The sequence below is a fragment of the Talpa europaea genome, assembly GCF_964194135.1.
Source record: "Talpa europaea genome assembly, chromosome: 13".
NCBI classification, from domain to species: Eukaryota; Metazoa; Chordata; class Mammalia; order Eulipotyphla; family Talpidae; genus Talpa; species Talpa europaea.
The window spans coordinates 56796873-56820985 of record NC_140080.1 but is presented as its reverse complement, the minus strand read 5'-3'; the positions used below and the strand labels follow the sequence as shown (position 1 = coordinate 56820985).

The 24113-nt window shown below is 37.7% G+C and overlaps 1 protein-coding gene across 1 annotated transcript in view; it reads right to left on the bottom strand.

Annotated features, from left to right (window-relative positions):
• The window catches only part of MYOM1 (myomesin 1), a gene marked incomplete at its 3' end in the record, with an annotated part of 128597 nt that overhangs the window by 39454 nt on the left and 65030 nt on the right, over positions 1 to 24113 (bottom strand). Inside the window, exons 15-20 of the mRNA XM_084252679.1 lie at positions 23682 to 23856; positions 21882 to 22003; positions 20442 to 20729; positions 18103 to 18299; positions 2819 to 2945; positions 903 to 1000 (exon numbers count right to left, since the gene is read on the bottom strand). Of these exons, the coding sequence (XP_084108805.1) occupies positions 903 to 1000; positions 2819 to 2945; positions 18103 to 18299; positions 20442 to 20729; positions 21882 to 22003; positions 23682 to 23856 (1007 nt within the window). The remainder of the gene's footprint in view (positions 1 to 902; positions 1001 to 2818; positions 2946 to 18102; positions 18300 to 20441; positions 20730 to 21881; positions 22004 to 23681; positions 23857 to 24113) is intronic.

Sequence of the window (24113 nt, the reverse complement as noted above, 5' to 3'; positions counted from 1 at the left end):
CCTTAGGCTGTCCCCAGCCTTGTGTTTGTCACCTTTTATTATAATGTTTAATTTAGCTGCAGATTCAGTTTCAGGTGCATTTTTGGATGATAATCTGAAAATACCCCCAAATCTCAAATGAGGATCAAGAAAGCAATTCTGTCTGATGATGTATGATATAGATAATAAATATTTCTTTAAAAGAAGTAAAATAGTTCCCCAGTGGAGGAAAATCTTTCTATAAAGCATAGAGACCGTATGTAGCTAAAAACAAACTATAGGGACAATCAATCTCAAGGGCCCTGGACCTGTGGTAAACACTGCCAGGTACATTACATTCAATTATTTCATTCATCCTTAAGATAATTAATAAAATGCTCAGAGAAGCTAAGTAACAATCAGCCTCTTCAGGAAGAAAGCCCAATGTTCTCCCCATATGTGTGATCTTTGCATTGTTGGATGAGGCCAAACTACTAAGTGATTATTTGTATCTTTGCATGATTAGCAGCTGCTATGTAGGTGATACAGTTATTTATTTTCCTTCTTTCCTTTTACTTTTTAAATAACAATTGATTTCTAACCAGCCAAATTCACCTGAATTATCTCACAATGGCCTGAAATCCAACTACAAACACAGACTCTATGATATTAAGCTTGGCATTTTGCAGTTAACAGTTCACTATTTGGCCCTTCACCTTGACTTAACAGTCACAATTCTCTGTGAGTCATCCTTGCCTTCTGATGTCTGTATGGAAACAAGCATAAATAATACAAATACCTTATGCTAGGGTGGCATGTTCTGTTCTGCAAAGGGTTTTTGTGACCATTTTCTCTTGCTATCTTCAAAATCCAGTGAGGCCTCCCAACAGGTAGCAGCATATTGTTTTACAGAGGAGCAACACAATTCTGTTGTTTCCTGGTACCTCCCTTCTAGGAGTAAAAGACCTAGTGCCCAGTTGTAACTGCCGCTTACTATCTGAGTGAGCTTCCAAGTATTTAATCTGAGTGTCAGGTTCTTCATCTTTAAAGCAAAAGAATGACAAAGTATTCTCTTTCCCGTAAGAGCTTTCCTGACTTACGGCTTGCCCACCACTACTCAGTGAGTCAAAGATGAATCTGAGAAACAAGGGGTCAAGGAGTGGAGATGCCCCTTTCATTTCATTTCTCCTCCTATAATCTCTTGTCAATTAAGTCTCTTTCTACCAAAACATTTCTCACAGGGTTGCTCCGAATTGCTTTGTCTCTAGTGCTCACATTTTAATTTTATTCAGGAACTGAAAGAATTTAAATACAGATTCACTTTTCTGTAGGAGGCAGAAAGAACCTAAGAAATATTAACTAGTCTCAAGGAGGTACAAGGAAAAGCAGTAGGTTTGTCTCTTGTATTTGGTGACGTTGAGTGAGCACTTGGAACTTTTCTTGTTATATTTTTATTTGCACTTCACTAGGTGAAGGCAAAATGTTTCTCCAAGGGCACTAAGGTTTTAGGTAGAGGAAGAGGGTGGCATTGGGGGCAGGGCTGAATCCACCCATGTGTCCCTGTGTGGCCTGGTGGTCTAGAGTGGTTGATAAGGGTGCCATCTCTGTAAGATGTGTTATATATCAAACACAGGGGAGTGCCATCCTGTGGCACTCTTTTGGTCCTATTGGAAACAAAATAAAATCACTTGCCAAATACGTTACTGTTTCTAGTTTTACTAATGGCTTAGTAAAGTTGTTTGTTTTCAATTTTTAAAATTGTTCAGTAGGAACTGCATAACATCTTGAGCACAGGTAAATTTTTCTGTCTTTTCCCCACTTTCTCCTTTGAACAGCCAACCACCTCTAACAGCCATGAAAACCTCTAAAGGAGAGTACATCTAGCCCAGTTCCAGGACCTTTCTATTGCAAACTTAAGAATGTAAAGAGAAAGGGCTGGAGAATAAATATAAAGAAGTGGAGGGACCAGACTTTTAAGTCCTTTAAGTCCAGGAATGTGGTTCACCTATATAACTAAAGGCTCATTTAGCTCATTGCACTTTGCAGAGTCTGCTTTATTTATTTGTTTTTTTACAAATTGGAAGTTTGTGGCAACCCCACATGGAACAAGTCTATTGATGATTCTTTCAACCAGGCTTAGATGATGGTGAGCCATTTTTAACAATGAAGTATTTCTAAAGTATGTTACACACATTGTTTTGTTTTGTTTTGTTTTGTTTTTAAAGACATAATGGTATTGCACACTTAATTTCTGGGAAACCAGAAATTTCTGACTTGATTTATTACAGTATTAACTTAGTTGTGGTGGCCTGGAACCAAACGTGCTCTGTAGCTGAGCTGTGCCTTTAATGAAGAGCTGGGGTTAGGGAGAAGGCAGCAGTAAAGAGAAGGCACATTGGCTGGGTCTGGATAGAGATTGGGGTGAGGGTGGGGATGGGGATTTGATAAACAAACTCAAGAGTAGTGGTAAGTGCATGAGAACTAGGGAGAGTAGGTAGAAATTTTTGAGAAATTTTGTGGTGGGATACGACTTGGATGTCCTTTAATCATCTTTAAGGAGCAAAAGCAAAATTGGAATTCTTTAAATGATCATAAGCCCTTAAGTTATGTGATTCTGTCCATCTTATTTTAGACAGAGCTAGGGGATTCTAGGATTTTTTAGAATACAAGCATAAGAAAGTATTACTCAGTTTTTCATTGGTGTCTATTATTTAATAGTATTGAAAAATAGTTTACATAAGTATGAGAAGACAGAGAATTTGTTTCCCTAAAAAGGTGTCTGTCTTTGTAGCACTTAAGTTTAGTTCTAAATTGTAGGTTCCTTTGGAAGAGACCAAGTCTCAGTGCCAAGACAGTTTACCTGGAATGGCAATGGTCCATTCTTCACATTTGAAGCATTCGCTCGCTGCTGAGGCCTGTCCCAGCCCGGCCAGGTTCATGGCTGCCACTTGGAACTGATATACCGTGTTTTCCTTCAAGTTGCTTATCTGCAACATGGATGATATCACAGAGAGTGGATATTTCAGGTTTGTTTTTTCTAGTTATTTATTTGCCTTTATTTATTTGCCCTATGCTGGACATTCCCTAGGTGATCCACAGTGAGCCACACCCTTTTGTATACTCCAGTGACCTGCTTCTAGCCAACAGAACATGGCAAAGATATTGGAATACCAACCCTGTGGTTGTTGTGATAACTCGTGGCAAAAGAAGAGGGGTATTTTACTGGCAATTAAAGTCTCTCACTAGATGATTTTCAGTTAATCAAAATGGAGATAGATTGTTCTAGATGGGCCTGACTGTGGTATTGTTATTTACAGTAAGAAATATATATTTGGCCTTCCTCTTTATTCCTGGCACAGAGTTCCTGAAAACTTTAGAATTTCCCAAGTTATGAGAGTGATAAAAGTGTCTTCTGTTAGACTTGGGGAAAGTCTCTGGGTATGAAGGCTAGTAGCTTGGGGTGGCGGGGCAACTGTGTGATTACAACTTTCAATCCCACCCTGGTCCTCTCTAGAGGGAAGTTCCAGCACCAAGGGTAAAATGATTTAACCAATCATGCCCATGCAGTGAATCTTTATAAAATTTTTAAGAAACTTTATATCCTTGTTTGTTTTGTCACAATATAAGATTTCTCCACTCAGGTGTGGTCACTACGGTTTTCCCACCACCAAAGCACCCATAGTCCTCCAACACAGTCCATTGCGCTCTACTCCACGTCCGTCTCCTCCCCTCCCACTTTCTCCTCCCTTCCTTCCGGTGAGCAGAAGAGGACGAGTGGGTTTTTCCAATGGACTAACTTATGAGACAGAAACTCTTAAAATGAAGTTTGTGACCTTCCTGATGAGAAATACTGTCCTGATGACCTTGAAGAAACAAGTACTATTTATAAACAACACAGCCACTCACAGCCTCTGGGAGACACAGCTGCAAGGAACTGAATTTTGCCAATAACCTGAAGGAGGCTGGGAGGAAAGTCAAGCTCCAGATAAGAGGCAGCCCAGGTGACACCTGACTGCAGTCCTGTGAGACATGATCAGAAGACCTGGCTAAGGCGTGCCAGGCTCCTGACTCAGGGAAACTGTGAGATAACAAGTGTGGGTACAAATTTGCTATGATCTGTTATACAACAAAAGAAAACTAATGCATATTTATATGAAAATTAAATGAACTCTAAGCTAGGAATCAAAACATTAAAATTCTTGTAATATTGCTGCTCTTTACTGAGTTGTCCGTTATTTTCTGTATCTCCCGCCGTAAGAATTGGATTGTTGTGAGAATAAATATATGTGATAAAATAATGAATGTGAAAACATCTGCAAAATAGAAATAGAATATATTAATGTGAAAGGTATTGGTGGAACCAGATGAGTTTATTTATATGATTGAAGTCAAGATAAACAACCTATGATTCAGTTTACATCTGATTTGATCACGAAGTCACAGTTCATCCATAGAGGGTTTGTCTTGTTACTTACTTAGGATATAAGTAGACTACAATGGCTATGTGTTATAATAACATAACAATATAATAACATAACAATTAAGCACCCTTTGATTACATACAGACATACACATTCCCTTTAGGAGGGAAATTCTTTTTAATTAAGGAGAAACCACAATGTAGAAAACTTGATCTAAATATGTTTTATTCAGGTATCATGGTTGTTTTGGGACCCTATAGTGTGACCAATCATCTGGTTTTCCTGAGACTACAGAGTTTTCAAGGACAAAGGACATTTAATGCTAAAATGTCCCATTTTAAATGTCCCATTTAGTGCTAAAAGAGTCCCAGGCAAACAGAAAAAGTTGGTACTCTAGGCTTAGGTAAATGTTATGACAGAGAACTTCTACTTTTGGTTATACAGTGTGCTAAGCTAATCAGATTATTCTTCCTCTGAAAAAAAAATTAAAATACTAGATAAAAATATCTTTTACAAAATTTCAAAGGTTTGAAATTAATGTCACGATGTTACAGAATTATCATACCAGAATGAAGGGAAATAAGGAACAAAAAGAGATAAATGAAACACAGAAGTGGCTTTTGCTTTGGGGAAAAATTTGACCTTTAGTTTTGATGATCTTGTGAGGAGAGGAACATAGCAATCAAAGTCTTAGGTAAACCTAAGAAGAAGATAATAAAAGGGAATTTCTATACACTAAGCTGGAAGCCTAAAGGACTTTACTCTTTGGGGCAAAAGTTGAATCAGAAATAAACCTGTCTTATATAGATGTGCAGTGCATATTATATCACCTGATTATCCAAAACTTTAAAGTCTTGTACTTGGTTTAAGAAAAAACTGAACAGGTGGTATCCCCAGGCACCTTGCAGAAGCATTTGCAAATCCTTTCCAGAGAAAAGCACCTTCATCCTAAATTTCAAATTATGCATGCAAATAATATTTTAAAGACAATGAGCAGAACAAAACTAAGGAAATCCATGCAGAAAAAACAAGACACTATGAGTCATATCAAAACTACTGATAACAGATATTAGATAGCAGAATTATCAGACATAGATTACAAAAGCAGCTGTTTCCCATGTTTTAAATATAAAACACAAATTTAAGGGCCTCCCTGGTGGTGCAGCAGTTGAGTGCTAGGTTGCAAAGCTGCCCACACCCTGTGCAGAGCCGTTGCGATCCCTGGCTGCTCCCCGGCCACCGAAGGAGGGTCCCACATGGCGCGCAGACCTCTCCTGCTGCCCGCTGCTCCCCTTAGCAGTGTACTTCAGTCCTTCTGCCTGTTCTGCTCCCTGCTCTGGCTCTGGTGAATTCTCTCACCCTCCCGCACTTCTGACTGTACCCAGTGCTTGTATAAATAAATAAATAAATCTTTAAAAAAAGAGAGAGAAATTTAAAAATAAAATAAAATAAAACACAAATTTAAAATAACTGTAGGAGACACTAAACTGTAAAACACATAAATTGTGACTTATAAGAAAGGGAAAACACAAAAAGAAACAATATTGGATGTGTTTAATAGGAAATTAGATGCAAAAGAAGAGAGAATTTGTAAACTAAACATAAGAAGAAGTTATATAAAAGAAATAAAAACAAGAAAGAGAGGAAAGTGATTAATACACATGAAGGATAGAATGAGAATGTCGTATGTTTAATTAATTTCAGCAAGAGGGGAAGAAAGAATAGTACAGCATCAATATTTTAGGAGATAATGACTTAGAATTTTCTAGAAAGATCTTCCTGAAAAATCCAAGCTACAGATTGAAAATTTCTCCTCCATCTTTAATCCTAGATACAAAAAATCCAAAGTAGATTTAAAAAATCTCAGAGAGATTTAAAAAAGATACATAATATTTAACTATAGCACACCAAGAAGATATCAAACATACTAAAAGCTGTCCAAGAAAAAATACAAATTACACTCAAATGAGCACACAGACTAAGAGCTGACAAGTCAGTGGCTGCAGGGTGCCAGACTTTAATGAAAACATATTTTCAAAGCGTGAAAGACAATAACTGATGGTCTCACTCATAGCAGGAATTTAAAAAATCTAAATAAGGACTAGGTAAAAACCTAATTATAATTAAGTAAAAATCAAAAGCAACAAGCAACTATAAACCAGAGACACACTACAGGGTGGGACAGGAGAGGGGGAGGAGGGAGCAGGATCAAAAACAAGGGGGTAGGTGGAAATTGTATGGGGACTATAACCAAGATGAAAATGTATACATTGTGCAAAAAATGAAAAACGTTGTAAAAAATGTATATAAAAAAAAAAACCTTAAAAATTTTTTTTTACTCAGAATGAATATACAATGAGGAAAAAATACTGATATTTTTCAGACAAGTGAAAATGAAGTGTACCTTTAGCAAACTCTCACTAAAGGAATATCTAAAATATTTAGGCAGAGGGCGGAGCAACATGGCGGCAAGGAGACGCTGCAAGTAAGATCTCCCATTAAAAAAAAGTTAATAGGGAGGAAAAGTGGCAGGTCCCAGTGAGAACTGGGACACGGAAGATAAACGGGTGACTCCAGCAAACTACCCGAAGAAGAAAGTGGCCATAAAAGAGGACTAGAAGGGAGGAAAGCACAGAACCCTGCTCCCCTCCCCCACCCACAGAGGCGGCACTCTCCGACCAGCAGAGAGGAGGAAAAAAACAAACTAAAACGACCAACAAGAACAAATTACGCAGCAAGCGGGACTGTGAGTGGAAAGGAACTATTTCAGCCACCACACCCCGTGAACGGGAGCTGCGGAGAACCCTGCAGGATTCGCCGCAGCGGTGAGCTCCAGGCGCCATTAAACAGAGACCCCGCCCCCCAGGAGGAGGCCAGGACCAGCACACAGCCCAGGGCCACCCGGTAAGCTTGCGGAAAAGCAGCACCACCCTGGAAAAGCAAACGCGGATTGGGATAGCGCGGAAAAGCAGCGCGGTGGAAAAGCAAACGCGGATTGGGATCGCGGCTGCCCAGGTCCCCGCGCCTGCGACTAGGCTTGCAGGGAGACGCCCGCGAAGACCCTCACTGAGGTGAAAGTCCCTCACTGAGTATCCAGGAACCAGGCACCCAGGCACGGGAGCGGGGTGCAAAAGACGCCATTCTGTGGACACTGAACTGGGCTACAACCTGCGTCCTGGACCTGAGGGCTTTGGAACTGAGATCCGGGGCACAAAATTCGGGGCGTGGGTTCTCCACGACGGTGGGGCACAAGGCAGACACAGCACCCCAAAGCCATTGAGGTTTACCTTACCATTCCCGCTCTGTTTCCTGTCCCACGGGGTGAAAAAAAAAAAAAAACAGCTCCCCAAGGGCTCTAGGAGAGATCTCTGGCGCCACCTAGCGACTTGAAACCAGCAGAGGCTCCTGGAGCAGCCAGTGGCCAGCTGGGAAGTTAGCCCACGCCGGGCCACTGCCGACCAGTAGTCTGAGCCCACAGGGGGAGCGAGTACCCAAAGCCGGGGCAGACCAGGCGCACAGAAGAGTGTGCCTGACTGGACATGCAGGGAATGTGTCCCGCATCGCCATTTTAGAACAGGGACATTTCTTCAGTAAAGACTGCCTGCAAAAGGCTCCCTCAGGAGCCAGAGGTGAGCCGGGGAAGTTCGCCCACACCAGAACACCTCTGGCCTGCAGTCCAAGCCCAGAGGGGGAGAGGGAACCCACCGCTGGAGCAGACCAGGAGCACAGGGGAGGGTGTCCCCACATCGGCATTTTAGAACAGGGACCTTTCTTCAGTAAAGACTGCTTGAAACTAACAGATGGCTCCCGGAGGAGCCAGAGGGGAGCAGAGAAGCTCACTCAAGATGCCGGCCAGTCCCAGCAACACAGTGTCCCAACGCATACGGCAAATTAGAAAACAGACAGTAGGGAGTAGAAGAACCACACGCAACATAGCAACTCCTCAGGGAAGAAGCACACCACAAAAAGAAAACCAGCCCCCAGATTGCAACGACAGTAACTTGGAAGAACTTCTGAACCTTCCAGAAAGAGAATTTAAAATTGCCATGATTAAAAAAAAGACAGAACTCATAAAGGAAAACAATGATAAGGGAAAAATAATCAACGATCAGAAGAATGAAATTGAGTCGCTAAAGAGGGAAGTAAAAGAAATGTAGGAGATCAAAGAATTAATGGAAGAACTAAAGAGTTCTGGGAAAAGCAATGAAAGCAGAATAGATGAAATGGAAGAACGAATAAGTTCTCTTAAAGACACAGAAATAAAAAGAACCAAAACAGAAAAGGAAAGAGAAGTACGAAGGAAAAAGAACGAAGAAAGACTTCAGGAACTATCTGACACCATGAGGAAAGGAAATATAAGAGTTATAGGAATACCAGAAGGAGAGGAGAGAGATGTAGGAACAGAGAAAATATTCCAGGAGATAATTGAAGAGAACTTCCCAAATGTGAAGAAGGAGCTGAAAATTGATATACAAGAAGCAAGAAGAACACCAAACTTCCATGACAAAAGGAAAAATACAGCAAGACACATAATAGTGAAGCTCCCAAGAATCCAGGACAAGGAAAAAATAATGAAGCTGACAAGAGGGAAGAAACAAATAACATTCAAAGGAAAACTAATCAGGCTGACATCAGACTTCTCTTAAGAAACACTACGGGCAAGGAGAGAGTGGAAGGACATAGTCAACAGACTCCAAGAAAACAGATGTCAACCAAGAATACTCTATCCCGCAAAGCTTTCCTTCCTCTATGAAGAAAGAATAAGGACCTTCCCAGACAAACAGAAACTATGGAACTTCATTACCAATAAACCCCCACTCCAAAAAATACTACAAGGAATCCTAAAGCCAGAACCTCAGAGGGACGAATAACAATGAAAGAAGGCAAGGAAAAAAAAAAAGATAATAAAATAATAAATAAAATCAAAGGAAAGACAAACACAATGGCAAATACAGATGCTAACATATCAATATTAACCCTAAATGTAAATGGACTAAACTCTTCAATAAAAAGACACAGAGTTGCAGCCTGGATTAAGAAACAAAACCCAACCTTTTGCTGTCTCCAGGAAACACATTTAGCTACAAAAGATAAAAATAGACTCAAAGTTAAAGGATGGAAAACAATCCTACAAGCAAATGGACCAAAAAAAGAAAGCAGGAACAGCTATTCTTATATCAGATAAAACAGATTTCAAACTCAAAAAAATAAAAAGGGATCCCAACGGTCACTACATTATGATCAAAGGGACAATACTTCAAGAAGAAATAACACTCATTAACATATACTCATCAAACGAAGGAGCACCAAAATATATCAGACAACTGTTGTCATCTCTGAAAACAGACATCAGAGAAAACACATATGTAGTGGGAGACTTCAACACACCACTATCAACAATGGATAGATCAACAAGACAAAAAATAAGTAAAGAAACTAAAGCTCTAAATAAGGACCTAGAGCATTTGGGCTTAACAGACATCTATAGAACACTAAACCCCCAAAAAACGGAGTACACATTTTCCTCAAGTGCACACGGATCATTCTCCAGGATCGATCACATACTGGGGCACAAGACAAACATCAACAGATACACCAAGATTGAAATCATACCAACCATCTTTTCTGACCATGAAGGCATCAAACTAGAAATAAACCATAAAAAGAAGGCAAGGAACTTTCCTACCTCATGGAGATTAAAAACCACACTACTGGAAGACCACTGGACTAATGAGGAGATCAAAGAGGAAATTAAAAAATTCTTTGAATTGAATGACAAGGAGGACACCAATATCCTAAATGTATGGGACGCAGCAAAAGCAGTAATAAGAGGAAAATATATAGCAATAGAAGCTCACATCAAGAAACAAGAAAGAACTCAAAGAAACAACCTAATCTCAAAGCTCAAAGATCTAGAAAAAGAACAAAAAAAAACCCCAAAACCAGTAGAAGAAAAGAAATAATAAAAACCAAAGCAGAAATAAATGAAATTGAAACTAAAAAAACAATCCAAAAGATTAATGAAACCAAGAGCTGGTTCTTCGAAAAAATCAATAAAATAGACAAACCCCTAGCCAGGCTCACAAAGGAAAAAAGGGAGAAAGCACAAATAAGCAGGATCAGAAATGAAAGAGGAGAAATCACAACGGACACAGCAGAAATAAAAAGAATAATCAGTAACTACTATGAAGAGTTGTATGGAAACAAGTTCAACAATCTAGAGGAGATGGACAAATTCCTACAACTCTACACTCACCCAAAGCTAGATAAAGAAGAAATAGAACACCTAAACAGACCAATTACAATTAGCGAAATTGAAATGGTAATCAAAAACCTCCCCAAAAACAAAAGCCCAGAACCTGATGGATTTACAAACGAATTCTACCAAACATTCAGAGATGAATTGGTGCCTATCCTTCACAAACTCTTCCAAAAAATTGAGAAGGGAGAGACAATACCAAACACGTTCTATGAAGCCAACATTACACTAATACCAAAACCGAATAAGGACAACACAAAAAAGGAAAACTACAGGCCAATCTCCCTAATGAACACTGATGCAAAAATCCTCAACAAAATTTTAGCTATCAGAATCCAACAATGTATCCATAAGATAATTCACCATGACCAAGTAGGATTCATTCCAGGGACACAAGGATAGTTTAACATCCGAAAATCAATCAACGTTATCCAACACATCAACAAAAAAATATATAAAAACCATATGATAATATCAATAGATGCTGAGAAAGCTTTCGACAAAGTGCAACACCCATTCATGATAAAAGCCCTTGAAATTCTTGGGATACAAGGAACATACCTCAACATCATAAAGGCCATATATGACAAGCCAACAGCCAGTATCATTCTCAATGGTGAAAAGCTGAAAGCAATTCCATTAAGATCTGGAACAAGACAAGGATGCCCACTCTCACCACTGCTTTTCAATATAATACTGGAAGTCCTAGCCAGAGCAATAAGACAAGAGAAAGACATCCAAGGAATCCAAATAGGAAAAGAAGAAGTCAAACGATCACTATTTGCAGATGATATGATAATATACATAGAGAACCCGAAAAACTCCACAGAAAAACTAATTCAACTCATCAATCAGTTCAGTAAAGTGGCAGGATACAAAATCAACACACAAAAGTCAGTAGCCTTCCTATACACAAACAATAAATCTGAAGAAGAAGAAATCAAAAAAACCATCCCTTTTATTATTGAAACAAAAAAAATCAAATATTTGGGAATAAATCTAACAAAAGAGGTAAAGGACCTATACAAAGAAAACTATAAAACACTGTTAAAAGAAATAGAAGAAGACACAAAGAAATGGAAAGACATCCCCTGCTCATGGATTGGAAGAATAAACATTATTAAAATGGCCATCCTACCAAAAGCAATATACAGATTCAATGCTATTCCAATCAAAATTTCAATGTCATTCTTCAAAGAAATAGAACAATTATTGATGAAATTCATATGGAATCATAAAAAACCCCAAATTGCCAAAGCTCTCCTGAAAAAGAAAGAAGGGAATGGAGGCATCACACTTCCAGACTTCAAACTATACTACAAAGCCATAATCATCAAAACTGCATGATATTGGAACAAGAACAGACATACAGACCAATGGAATCGAATAGAAAATCCAGAAATAAACCCACAGATTTATGGTCAACTAATCTTTGACAAAGGAGCAAAGACTATGCATTGGAGCAAAGAAAGTTTGTTCAATAAATGGTGCTGGGAAAACTGGGTCGCTTCATGCAAAAGAATGAAGCTTGACTACTACCTCACACCATACACAAAAATCAACTCAAAATGGATTAAAGAACTAGACATAAGACCTGAAACCATAAAATATATAGAAGGAAATATAGGCGAAACACTACGTGATTTGCACATCAAAGACATCTTTACAGACACATCACCCAAAGCAGTGATAGTGAAGGCAAAGATAAACAGCTGGGACTATATCAAATTAAAGAGCTTTTGCACAGCAAAAGAGACAATAACAAAAACAAAGAGAAACCCCACTGACTGGGAGAACATTTTTGCACACAACACTAATGATAAAGGACTGATCACAAAAATCTGCAAAGAGCTGATGAGACTCAACAACAACAAAGAAAATAACCCAGTAAAAAAATGGGCAGAAGAGCTAAAAAGAAACTTCTCTGAAGAGCAAATGCAAATGGCCAACAGGCAGATGAAAAAATGTTCAACATCACTTGTCATCAGGGAAATGCAAATCAAAACTACCATGAGATACCATCTTACACCAGTGAGAATGGCACTTATTAAAAAAACTAGCAACAACAAATGTTGGCGAGGTTGTGGAGAAAAAGGAACTCTTCTGCACTGCTGGTGGGAGTGCAAACTGGTCCAACCACTATGGAGAGCTGTGAGGAGATTTCTGGACCTACTAAACATAGAGCTTCCATATGATCCAGCAATTCCACTCCTAGGTATTTACCCAAAGGACACAGAAACATCCATTCCAAAGAGCACCTGCACCCCTATGTTTATAGCAGCACTGTTTACAATAGCTAAGCTTTGGAAACAGCCCAAATGCCCAAAAATAGATGACTGGATTAAGAAGATATGGTACATATATACCACGGAATATTACTCAGCATTCAAAAAGATAAACACATGCAATTTGCAGCAACATGGATGGCACTGGAAGGGATCATGCTCAGCGAAATAAGCCAGAAAGAAAAAGAAAAATACCAATGGTCTCACTCATAGCAGGAATCTAGAAAACGTAAATAAGGGACCAGGAAAATGAATAACTATAAGAAAGTGAAAATCAAAATCAACAAAAAACTATGAACCAGAGACACTTTTTGGGGGGTGGGTGGCGGGAGGGGAGGGATTGGGGTCAGAATGGGGGGGGTTGCAATTGTATGGGGAATATAAAAATAAAATTTATTATAATAAAAAAATAAAATAAAATATTTAGGCAAAAGGAAAGTAATCTCCAAAGGCAGGTCAAAGATGCAGAATTAAGAGTAAGTAAAATGTTAAATACATAGGTAAATCTAACCAACTACTGACTCTACAAAACAATAATAGAAATTATTTTGAATTAAGGAATAAAAAATATGCACAAAAGGGGACCTCCCTGGTGGTGCAAGGGGTTAAGCACTGCACTATGGGGCAATCTGCAGCCTCTGTAGCACAGGTTCGATCCCCGGCCAGCCAGAGAGCACCCCGCATGGCATGGCAGAACTCCCCTGTCTTGCCCGCTGCTCCCCTCAGCAGTGTGCTTTGGTGAGTCTGCCTGTTCTGTTCCCCACTCTGTCTCTGGTGAATCCTTTCACTCCCCTGCATCTCTGGCCTGTGCCCCATATCTTGTATGTATAAATAAATAAATCTTTAAAAAATAATATATATATATATACACACACACAAAAGCATATACTTAGGGAATAAGCCAGTAGTAAATGGCTTATTCTAAGGTATTTATATTTATAAAACAAGGGTAAAACTGAAATAACTTCAGATTTTGTTGAGATCACTAACAATAATTTCTAGCATAATAATTAAAACATACCTACACAGAAACTCAGAATTCATAGCTTTCATGACAATGGAGGAGAGAAAAGGAAATGATTAAAGGAGACAAAACTATTCAAAAGTAGTCAAGAAATGACAGGGGAAAAAAGCAGAACATGTAAGACACATAGAAAACAGAGAATAAGACAACTGGTTTTTGTAAACTAATCAAAGGTAATAACAGTAAATATTTCAGTTAAATAACAAAGGCCATCAGATAGTGGGAAAAACCCACCTCTGCTATTTGTAAAAGACACATATAAAGAATAAGGTTAGAGATTGATTGAAAAATAAAAGATAAAAGGGCCTCCCCGGTGGCGCAGCGGTTGAGTGCTGGGTTGCGAAGCTGCCCGCAGCCTCTGCAGCGCCGGTTCGATCCCCGGCTGCTCCCTGGCCACCGAAGGAGGGTCCCACATGGCTCGCAGACCTCTCCTGCCGCCCGCTGCTCTCCTCAGCAGTGTGCTTCTGTCCTTCTGCCTGCTCTGCTCCCTGCTCTGGCTCTGGTGAATTCTCTCACCCTCCCATGCTTCTGACTGTACCCAGTGCTTGTATAAATAAATAAATCTTTAAAAAAAAAATTAAAAGATAAAAATTTGTATGTGTGCAAATACCAACCAAATGAAAATTGGTATATTTATATTAATAATGGACCATATATAGGCCAAGACAAAGCACACTATTAGCAGTATAGAAAGTAACTTTGTAGCCATCTAATATCATCACATCAAAATATATGAAGCAACATTTTAAACTGGTGAATTTTATGATATGCGAATTAGATCTCAATAAAAGAGATTATTTGCCATTTTCCCTACTTGTATATCCTTGTCAAATATTGATATCCAAATTAATTCTCCTGTCAGGACAATTTCACTCATGAACATAAAAGCAAAAATTGTAAACAATAATTAGCAAAAAAAAAAAAAATCCAGAAATACGTAAACAGAGTATATATAATCCAAGTTGAGTTTAGCCCGGAATGCAAGACTGTTTTATTTTTTTTAAAGATTTATTTTTATACAAGAGCTGGGTTGCAGGCCAGAGATGTGGAGGGTGAGGGGATTCACCAGAGACAGAGCAGGGAACAGAACAGGCAGACTGACTTAAATACACTGCTGAGGGGAGCAGCGGGCGAGACAGGAGAGGTTTGCCACGCCATGTGGGATCCTCGCCAGCTGGCCGGGATCGAACCGGCACTGCAGAGGCTGCGGACAGCTTCACAGCGCTGCGCTCAACCTGCAGCACCACCGGGAGGCCCATGCAAGAGTGTTTTAACATTAGATATTTACTAGAACATCCCACATCAAAATTAAATGGAAAAAATATGTAATCATCTCAATAGATTCAGAAAAAATATTTAATTATTTTAATTAATTATTAACAAACGAGGACTAGAAGGAAACCTCCTTTTGGCTGATGTTATAAAACATTGAGATTCAAAGTTTTTCAATAGTGTGAAGATCATATCTGGAATTATCAATATCACTTCTATTCAATATTATGTTAAAAATTCTAGATAGAAAGGTAAGAAAATGAAATAAAAGAAAAAATATGGAAATGAAGGTATAAACTGTCATTTACAGATGATATAACTAAATATGGAGAGAATCAAAAAACCTATATTGGTAACATTGAAATTATAATAAAAATTAGCAAAAAAAAGAATATGTAATAATGACATGCAAAATCAATACATAAAATCAAGTATATTTATTCCAGCAATAAAAATAATACAAAATATATTTATTATATAAAAACATTTTAAAAAGCACTGAAAAGTGTGTAGTTTCTATAAATAACAAATTGTATACAAGCCCTCTGCAGAGCAATATAAAACTATTGAGAGACTTTTGAAAAGTTCAAAATAAACACAGGAAAATATCTGTTCATGAGTTAGAGGACAATATTATTTCTTAATTTACTTATAAGTTTAATGCATCTCAATCAGAAATCATATATGTTTTGGTTTGGTTTAATTTAGTTTATTGTTATGTTTTCATTTACCTGTTTTTTGGTAGAACTTGGTGATCTAATTCTGTAATTTATAATCAAAGAGCAAGAGCTTTAAGAATATCCTGGAAGAAGAAAAAACTGGGAGAACCGGATTGACCAGTTATCAAATTTACCATACTGCCATAACAATTAAATCTATGTGGTATTGGCTCAGTGGCAGACAAACAAACCAGTGGAACAGAATAGAACACAGAAAAAAGGAAAATGCACCAAAGACACTTGACATATCATTCAAATAGCATAGCAAATTTATAGAAAATGTCAGACTTTTCAATAGCTGATTCTGGGACAACTGGGTGTTCACAGGGGAGAAAATGATATTTGACTGTTCACATGATGAGCAAAATTGATAGGAAAATTAATGACTTAAATGTAAGTGGCAAGCTATAAAGCTTTTAGAATATCATCTGCAGCATTTCCATGGCATTTGGAGTATAGAAGGCATTTTTGAAAAGAAAAAAGAGGCACAGAAACCACTAATTAAAAAAACCCTGAAAGTTAGTAAATCTGACTGCAATAAACTTGACTTTAAAAATTAGTATAGACTCTACAAGGAGAGGAAAAGACTATTGAATGGGAGAAGATACATGCAACTTACACAACCATCAAGGCTTTATACTCAAAGTATATAAAGAATTTCACATCACAAGGAAATCCCATTAGATAAGTGGGCAACCTTGAACAAGCATGCTATAAAAGATTTCAAAACGGACCGTATACATAAAAAAAGATGTTCAGACTCGACTCATCTGACACCCAGACTGCGAAACTGAAAATGTGTGAATATGCCAACTGTGGAAAGGATGTGAACCAATGGGATATTTCACATGCCTTCGGAGAAAACAGCAGAGTCGTGTAGTAAAGTTGAGGATAAACAAGATTCTCTAGCTTGGTAGTTCTATTTTTAGGCAATAACATGGAAAAATCAGTGTCCATATGTACCCACAGATATGTACAAAAATGTTCAGAGCTATGTAGTTTGATAAAGTTAAAATTTTTTAAAGTCCAAATATAGTCAATAATTGGGTGGAAAAGTATATGGTATGATGGCTATAGAATGGGCTACCTTATAGTAATGAAGTCATAGTGACAAGCATCAACACTAGACAATTTTAAGAATAGAATGTATTTTACATATTCTTAGAGTATGTGAAATATTTCAAAAACTTTAAATGTTAAGTTTATAGAGTGAGTCATTGAGTTGGGGACAGCACCGCCTGGCCTTCCCTGCAATCTCCCTTACAGCATGGGGTTCTGTGAGCATTGGGGATGGGATAAGGGTCTAGCTGATGATAATCTAAAGAGGGGAGCCATCGACTATGACAACATTGAGACCCCCCCAAGTTTCTCAGAAGTGGGCACTGCTGTTGGAGACCCACATGTAGAAGGAAACTCGTGGGTGGACACACTAAAGTGCCTCTTGGCAGCCATTATAGGCACTAAGTGTCATGGGGGACACTTCACAGGTGGAAGGCTGAGTCTCACCATCAACCCCATATCCCTTTATCCTTTGTAAATTGGACATCGAAAGTTTAAAAATCCACAATCATTTGGATACAGATATTTTGTAAGTTAATTTTTGTAGTAAACCTTAGTTTTCACAATAGGTATGTATTTTATAGTGAATGTTCTTTGTGTGTGTGTGTGTGTGTGTGTGTGTGTGTGTGTGTGTAGAAGAACTGCGGTGTAGGCCAGAAGTACAGGGGGTGAGAGGATTAACCAGAGACAGAGTGGGGAGCAGAACAGGCAGATTGAAATACACTGCTGAGGGAGCAGTGGATGAGACAGGAGAGGTCTGCTGCGCCATGTGGGTTAGCTCCCTGGCTGGGGACTGAACTCAGGCCGTAGGGGTGATAGCACTGAGACTTAACTCCTTGGTCATGAGGGAGGTCCATCATAGTGAATGTTCTAAGAAATTATTATGCTTGTGTGTATGAATCAGAAAAATACACATCTTGTATGTTGAGCCAAATTATTCTTTGTATACTTTTTACAAAAGACGTATCGGTGCAGGCAATGGACATGGAGAAATGAAATGAATCATTTACAAGGTGTGGAACATGTGCCTGTGTGGGCACAATGGTGCATGTGATTGTGACAATGTACATATGACACTCCACAGTACAGAAGGTCACATACTTACCTTATATGCCTCCTCACTGACAGCTTTGATGTTGGCTTCTCTCCAACTTCCTGGTACCCCATCAATTACCTCACGATAGTTCACATAGTAGCCAGTAATTTCTGCTCCTCCAATGTTAACTGGTTGCTTCCATCCAAGAACCATTGAGTCACGAAAACTTTCAAGACAAGTGATATCACAGGGTGGAGATGGTGCCGCTGTTGCAATATGAATAGATCATGAGTAGACAGAATGCATTTATGATTATATGTATATTAAATTTGTTTCACTGGTGCCATGTGTGAGGGCACTGGGTCTTGCAGTTTGAAAGTAAAATATGAGATTGTTAAGGAACTTGGCATCTGATTTTGAATAAGAGGAAAGAAAATTTATTTACAGTAAAAAGTCACTGCAATTATTATTCTAAATATAGAAAGAATCTTCCCCTGTCCCAGGGATCGATAAGTTTTGAAATACTAACAGTAAAATGGTGCACTATCCTGAAAAATAATTCTGTTCTCTATAAGAAATAATTTTCCTAAGTTACATATTTTTGTTTCTTCGTATGTTTTGTTTGTATTTGCTCCCTGAGGAAGCTAGAATATGCCGATCAGTTTTGTCTCAATTTACTTATTAAAATTTTTCATCTATTTTTCAAATGGCTAGCATTTCATCATTCAGGCACACATACACTTGTGAGATATTATAACCATACAAGGTCTGTCTGTACAAAGAAAAAATCTTATTCTGGAACTTTGCTAAATGTCACCTTTAAAAAACATTTTAAAAACAGGCACAATCTGCTATGAAATTTTCTCTTAGTATATTTTTTGTCCCATTATTTTTTGCCTAATACTGGAATATTACTCCTGTAGCACAAAATGCTAAGTAGCTGTCACCATCTTACTAGCCTGGACAGAAAAATTTTTGGAGTATGTTTTAAAATCTGTCTGTTATTTATGTGGCTTTGTCTACCATCTTTTCATTCAACTACCAAAATAGTGTTTTTTGCTAAAGAAAGAAGGGTGGAGGTAGTAGAAGAAAGCCATGTAGACATGCAATTACATCAAAGAAATCATTTGAATATTGCTTTGGATTATAGGTGATAAAGGAATTATCTCATCCTTATCTAAAAGAGATTCTTCGAACAATACAATAAAAAAAATATTTGTTTTTCTCTATATCCATCTTCCTTTATTCTTTAGATTTTAAAAAAGTGCTCTCTCCTGCCTTTCCTTTCCCCTATTTCAGAGCAATGTTGATTATGAACATGTCATATTGCCTTGAGTTGAAGGTATAAATAAAGGTGTCAAAAAATAAAAATAAAAAAGAGACAGGCAGTTGTGACGGAAGTTGGATATGACATAGAAATAAGGAATGGATAAGGGGCATTTCATAATTATCTGTATATGCTTATCATTTAATTTTTTAAAAAGGATTTATTTATGCATACAAGAGCTGGGGTACAGGCCAGAGATGTGGGAGGTGAGAGGATTCACCAGAGACAGAGTGGGGAACAGAACAGGAAGACTGACTGAAATACACTGCTGAGGGGAGCAGCAGGCAAGACAGGAGAGGTCTGTTTCACCATGTGGATTGCTCTCTGGCTGGCCGGGGATCGAACTCGTGCTGCAAAGGCTGCGAATTGCCTCAGAGTGCGGTGCTTAACCCCTTGAGCCACCAGGGAGGTCCTTATCATTTCATTTTTATTTGATAAGAAAAACATTGTTTCCTAGAATATGTAAGCAAGAAATAACAAATATTCTAGTCAGAAAATTCTGAACTTAGAACTGAGCTTAATGACAAATCCAGGATTGTGTATCATACATCCTAGAATATAACTATATGTGATTATAATAACCTGTTCAACTTCTCATAGCAACTCAAATATAATTTTCCTTATATATATAAGAATTGTAAGTGAAGGATAATTTGAAAACCTGAGGATGAGCATCAGGTATTAATATTCTGATCCTAATAACATGTCACTTCTTTGTGAAATATTTTTCCTATATATATATCAAACACAAATATTTCAAAGGACCTTACATGGGGTATGATTTTCAAATGCTTTCTGCTCTTATCACCAATTCTTAGCAAAATGAGTGCAAAGGTGTATTTGCCTGACAACCCCCAAAGACTCTATAATCAAATATTGTCATTAAGCACAATGAATTATATATAAAAGCCAACCTTACAAGGTTACTTTTATAACTCATTAGACAAAAATATTGAAAACACATCAAATTAAGAATAAACACTGATGAAAATGAACACAGATGGAAGAATGTGATGTAGACAATGAGAGATGAAGACACTGATGGAAACAGATGGAACAGTTTTACTCTTTCAACTCTCACCTACATCCTTTTTCTTTTTCAGTGGCTCAGATTTACTTTTCCCCTCAAGAACTGCTTTCTTTGGTGATGGGGTCAATTCTTCCTGAACTGTTTCACTTACGTTACTCACTTCTGTTTGGCCCAGGTTGTGAGAGCTACTGGGTAGTGAAGGATTGTTAAGTTTGCTACCAAGCAAAGCATCTTTCTTAATGGTTGGCTGGGAGGCTTCATGCAAGGCCACCCTGGAGTCTGTTAGTCCACCAGGTATCTTATTCAGTCCAGGCCACACCTCTGGAGACACTCCTCCCCCTACAATTGCCAGATAACAACAGAAACACTTTGAGCTCAGACACAATGCAAATTGCTCTAACTTAATAGAACAAAGAGAATAACATTAGAACCACAAACAGTACAAAAACAATCTTGTTTTAGCAGAAATCACTTGGATTTGCAATAAATATGGAAGCACACATCTCATAATTTACACCAAAGTAACATTTCAACTTCTCCATGGTCTGGAAAAAGAAGAAATGAGAACAAAAAACCACAGACAAAACAGGAACCATTTTGATTTGCAGGACCCAAGTGTGTACAAGAAAAAGCAAATCTCAGACAGTTCTTGAGAAATATAAGCCCTATTAGTCTGCAGAAAAGTGAACAAAAGACATAACATTAAAGACTTTATTTTATAACAGAATTATTTACATTCCTGAAATATTAAAGATCTGTACCTCCCAACCTCAAAGTAATATATTCACTTTTGTTCATATTGTAATGTTTAAAATATGGGATGCTAACTAAGACAATTGATATGAAATAATTTCTTTAAGTATGTTACTGCATCACAGATTTCATTTTTATTGCTCTGAACTACCTGGTCCCTTCCCAACTTCATTTAAGGTTGGAAGGTACATCTTGTACATACATATAATTACTTTATTACTGGTTTTATTCTGTTGGTTACTTTGCAAGCAGAGATGAAACATATGATTAAGCAGCCATTTATATCTTGCATGACTTTTAGAGTTTTTAAAAAGCACATTAATGTGGTGTTAGTGAAAACAAGTCAGGCTCTATTGTAGATGAAATGGCAATTAGGTGCAAGATGATCTGTGTTACGGGGATATACCACTTCATGGAATCGATGGCCCTTCATGTTCCCAGGATGATTACAAAGTTAGGATGGAATTTCACGCAATGGGAAATATCCAAGGAAAACCTGGACTTGTGAAGATGAAAAGGCTACATATGTACAGCATCTGGATAAGTGATGGAGATCTGTAAAATGACAGCTATGGAAGGTTAGATGTTGCCTGGAGTCAGAAATGATCATCTGAGGAAGGAATCACTGAGCCATGTTAGAAGCTTTAGGTGATTCTGGAGAAAATGGTATCCTCCTTTGTAATTTAAAAAGATACATTTTATCCCCCCCCCCCATAAAGTAATACATAAGAAACTCACCAATAGCAGCTTTTACTTCAATCGCTTCTGAATCCTGTGAATATTCACTAAGTCCAGCTGCATTAACTGCTCTGACCCGGAAAATATAACTCTGACCAGTCGCCAATCCATGACAAGTAAATCTAAAAGGAAAGAAAGTTATTAATTACTTTCCTAAGAGGAAAACTGGAAAAGATGATATTTGGCTTAACTGAATGATCTGGCTTTATAAAACAATTCAATTTTTTTTTAAAGAAAGTATATGCTGTAATGCAACACATGTACTTTGTCTTTTAGACAAGGCAGCTAAGGTATCTTTCTAAACTCACCCTGTCAAACAACGAAGAGTCCTCAATTTCCATTGAAAAAATACCTGAATTTGTCTGAACCACTGTGTGCCCATCAGTAACATGGTAATAATAATGCCAACATACATAATAATTTTTTGTGTAAAGATTGACCATAAATTATAAAAAGTATCCTCTATAGGGCTTGGCATAAAAAGAAGCATTTAGTAAATAAAAGGTATTATTAATAAGCATGACAAAGAAGATACAATTACTTGAGGAATTACACTAGAATCTGAAAATATGGTGAAAAATGGATTCCAGAATTACCACTAACATGTAAGGATCCAATAACGAGGTATGAATTCATGGGCAGTTTCACACATTAAAAAAACCTCACTCTTTAATAATTATTACGGTTATATATAGCTGCTTCATGAGTCACTGTACCATTTTAATCTGTCCTAAGGCTGGTAACCAGAGGTAATAACAGATCTGCTAATAACTCTATTACTATCACCATGTTGAAATATTTAATAAAGACAGCCATAATTTAGGCCAAGCCTGTAGGTCAGCTCAGTTCAGCAAATATTTACTGAGCCCTTCAGTGTTCCAGACAAAGATGAATAAAAAATGTCACCTGTCCTTGAACAGTGCATGTCTGTTTGTCAAAAGGCTTATCCTTAGTGAATGTTTCTAAATAGTCCCAGGAAAAGACTAAGAGTAAACGTGAAATTTACAAATGGGCTAAATGAATCTCTTGCAAAACATATTGTCCTTGTTCATTATTGGTTTGTCTCCATTCTGTCATGTTTTGAAAAAGAACCAACTAATTCCATGGGGATCCTTGGATGTGGAAGTGGCTCAAGCCAGAAGCTGTCTACATTGGTTGTAAATCAAATGTGGCTCAGAATTTGGGTGCAGACCAGAATTCGTCATCAACTTGCAAAACTATAGATAAAATATTTGAAAGCAAGGAAAAATAATCTTTCTCCTGGTACAAACAGATACAAAGAGGTGGCAAGATATTCTAAATGTTCTTATTTTAGAGTTATGTTTCCTTATCACAGGGTTTAACCATGTGATGTTCAAAATTTGTAAAATGCTGATACTTTTTTCTATTTATTTTAAATGCTGAGTAACTTATATTAGTTAGAGCCTACTATATCAGATCCTTAAAATCTAGTATTACACTGCATATTAAAGACCAGAAAGAGGTGTTAAAAAGACAGCATATTGGAAAAGAATCAGAAAAGAGCTACCAATTGAAAGCTTCAAATAGCTGGTAGCATGTGTTTCTAAGTGTTTAATATCACAAGTAAACCTTTTTTGGTTTGTTGTTGTTCAAAGGTACTGCAGAAGATTGGCTCCATGTTGAACTCATCTGGATATATAAGGTACAATGATTTTTAAAGATCTCCCTTCATTGCATGTTTGTGTTGCTATATGGCCATGGCTGCTGTTTCCTCTTTGTAGTGTCTGTGGCTGTAGAGGTGGGTGCCCACCTACCCCACCCCACACGTAGTGGGCTTACCGTGAGCCCTTTATGGGGTTGTTGTTGCAGGGCTCCCACTTGCCAGAGCCAACGATGCTTGATTCTATGTAGTATCCAACCAGTTCTTGGGAATCTTTGGATTCCTCCCATGTAACTACTACTGATGTATCTGTATTTCTGGTTGGGATGATTTTGCCCGGGGCCTTGGGGATATCTGAGAAAAGAAGAAAATGATGATCAAACTCAGGGTAATTTAAAAAAAAATTCATTTTCCACACGCACACACAGAGTAGTCTTGTCAAACATACATTTTGCTTTACTTTGCAACATATTTGTTAAAACAGGAAATTAAGAAGTAAATATGTTTGTTTGGGAGCATAAATGGTAAACTAAATACCCATAAAAATGCCAGCACACTCCAGAAAAAAAAATGTGTTAGTAATATTGTTAAAACTCTTGGAGAAGTTTATT